The 1,019-nt window shown below is 54.1% G+C and overlaps 1 protein-coding gene across 1 annotated transcript; it reads left to right on the top strand.

Annotated features, from left to right (window-relative positions):
* LOC311173238 (olfactory receptor 1J4-like) lies at nt 1–936 on the top strand (the record flags this gene model as incomplete). Its single annotated transcript, XM_084237087.1, has 1 exon — nt 1–936. The coding sequence occupies one exon, from the start codon at nt 1–3 to the stop codon at nt 934–936; it is 936 nt and encodes a 311-aa protein (XP_084093213.1).
* Nucleotides 937–1,019: the final 83 nt, after the last annotated feature.

The raw sequence follows: 1,019 nt of genomic DNA, 5'->3' as shown, positions 1-1,019 counted from the left end.
ATGAAGAACCAGAGCAGCGTGTCCGAGTTCCTCCTCCTGGGGCTCCCCATCCGGCCAGAGCAGCGGGGTCTGTTCTTCACCCTGTTCCTGGGCATGTACCTGACCACGGTGCTGGGGAACCTGCTCATCATCCTGCTCATCAGGCTGGACTCGCGCCTCCACACCCCCATGTACTTCTTCCTCAGCCACTTGGCCTTCACTGACGTCTCCTTCTCATCCGTCACTGTCCCCAAGATGCTGATGAGCATGAACACTCAGGATCTATCCATCCCCTATGCAGGGTGTGTATCCCAGATGTACTTTTTCATATTTTTTACTGATTTGGACAGCTTCCTCCTCACCTCAATGGCATACGACCGCTACGTGGCCATCTGTCACCCCCTGCACTACACAACCATCATGAGCGAGGGGCTGTGTGCCTCACTGGTAGCTGCGTCCTGGGTCCTGTCCTGCGCCAGTGCTCTTTCCCACACCCTCCTCCTGGCCCAGCTGACCTTCTGTGATGACAACACCATCCCCCATTTCTTCTGTGACCTTGGTGCCCTGCTCAAGCTCTCCTGCTCAGATATATCCCTCAATGAGCTGGTCATCTTCACAGTGGGCGTGGCAGTCATCACCCTCCCGCTCATGTGCATCTTGGTGTCTTACGGCCGCATCGGGGCCACCATCCTGAAGGTTCCATCTACCAAGGGGATCTGCAAAGCCTTGTCCACATGTGGCTCCCACCTGGCTGTGGTGTCTCTGTACTACGGAGCAATTGTGGGGCTGTATTTCTTTCCCTCGTCCAGCACCTCCAATGACAAGGATGTCATTGTCTCTGTGATGTACACTGTGGTCACCCCATTGCTGAACCCCTTCATTTACAGCCTGAGGAACAGAGACATGAAGGGGGCCCTGGAGAAACTGTTCAACAAGGCAACAGTCTCCTCTCAATGATATTTGCTCTTCTTTAGAGCAGACAGATGTAGTCACTTCTCCCCCGATGCTACAACCCTAATCTTGAACTCAGCATGGAATAA

This window comes from Talpa europaea (genome assembly GCF_964194135.1).
Source record: "Talpa europaea genome assembly, chromosome: 7".
NCBI lineage: Eukaryota > Metazoa > Chordata > Mammalia > Eulipotyphla > Talpidae > Talpa > Talpa europaea.
The sequence above is the reverse complement of the archived record's forward strand: the minus strand, read 5'-3'. Positions and strand labels throughout refer to the sequence as shown.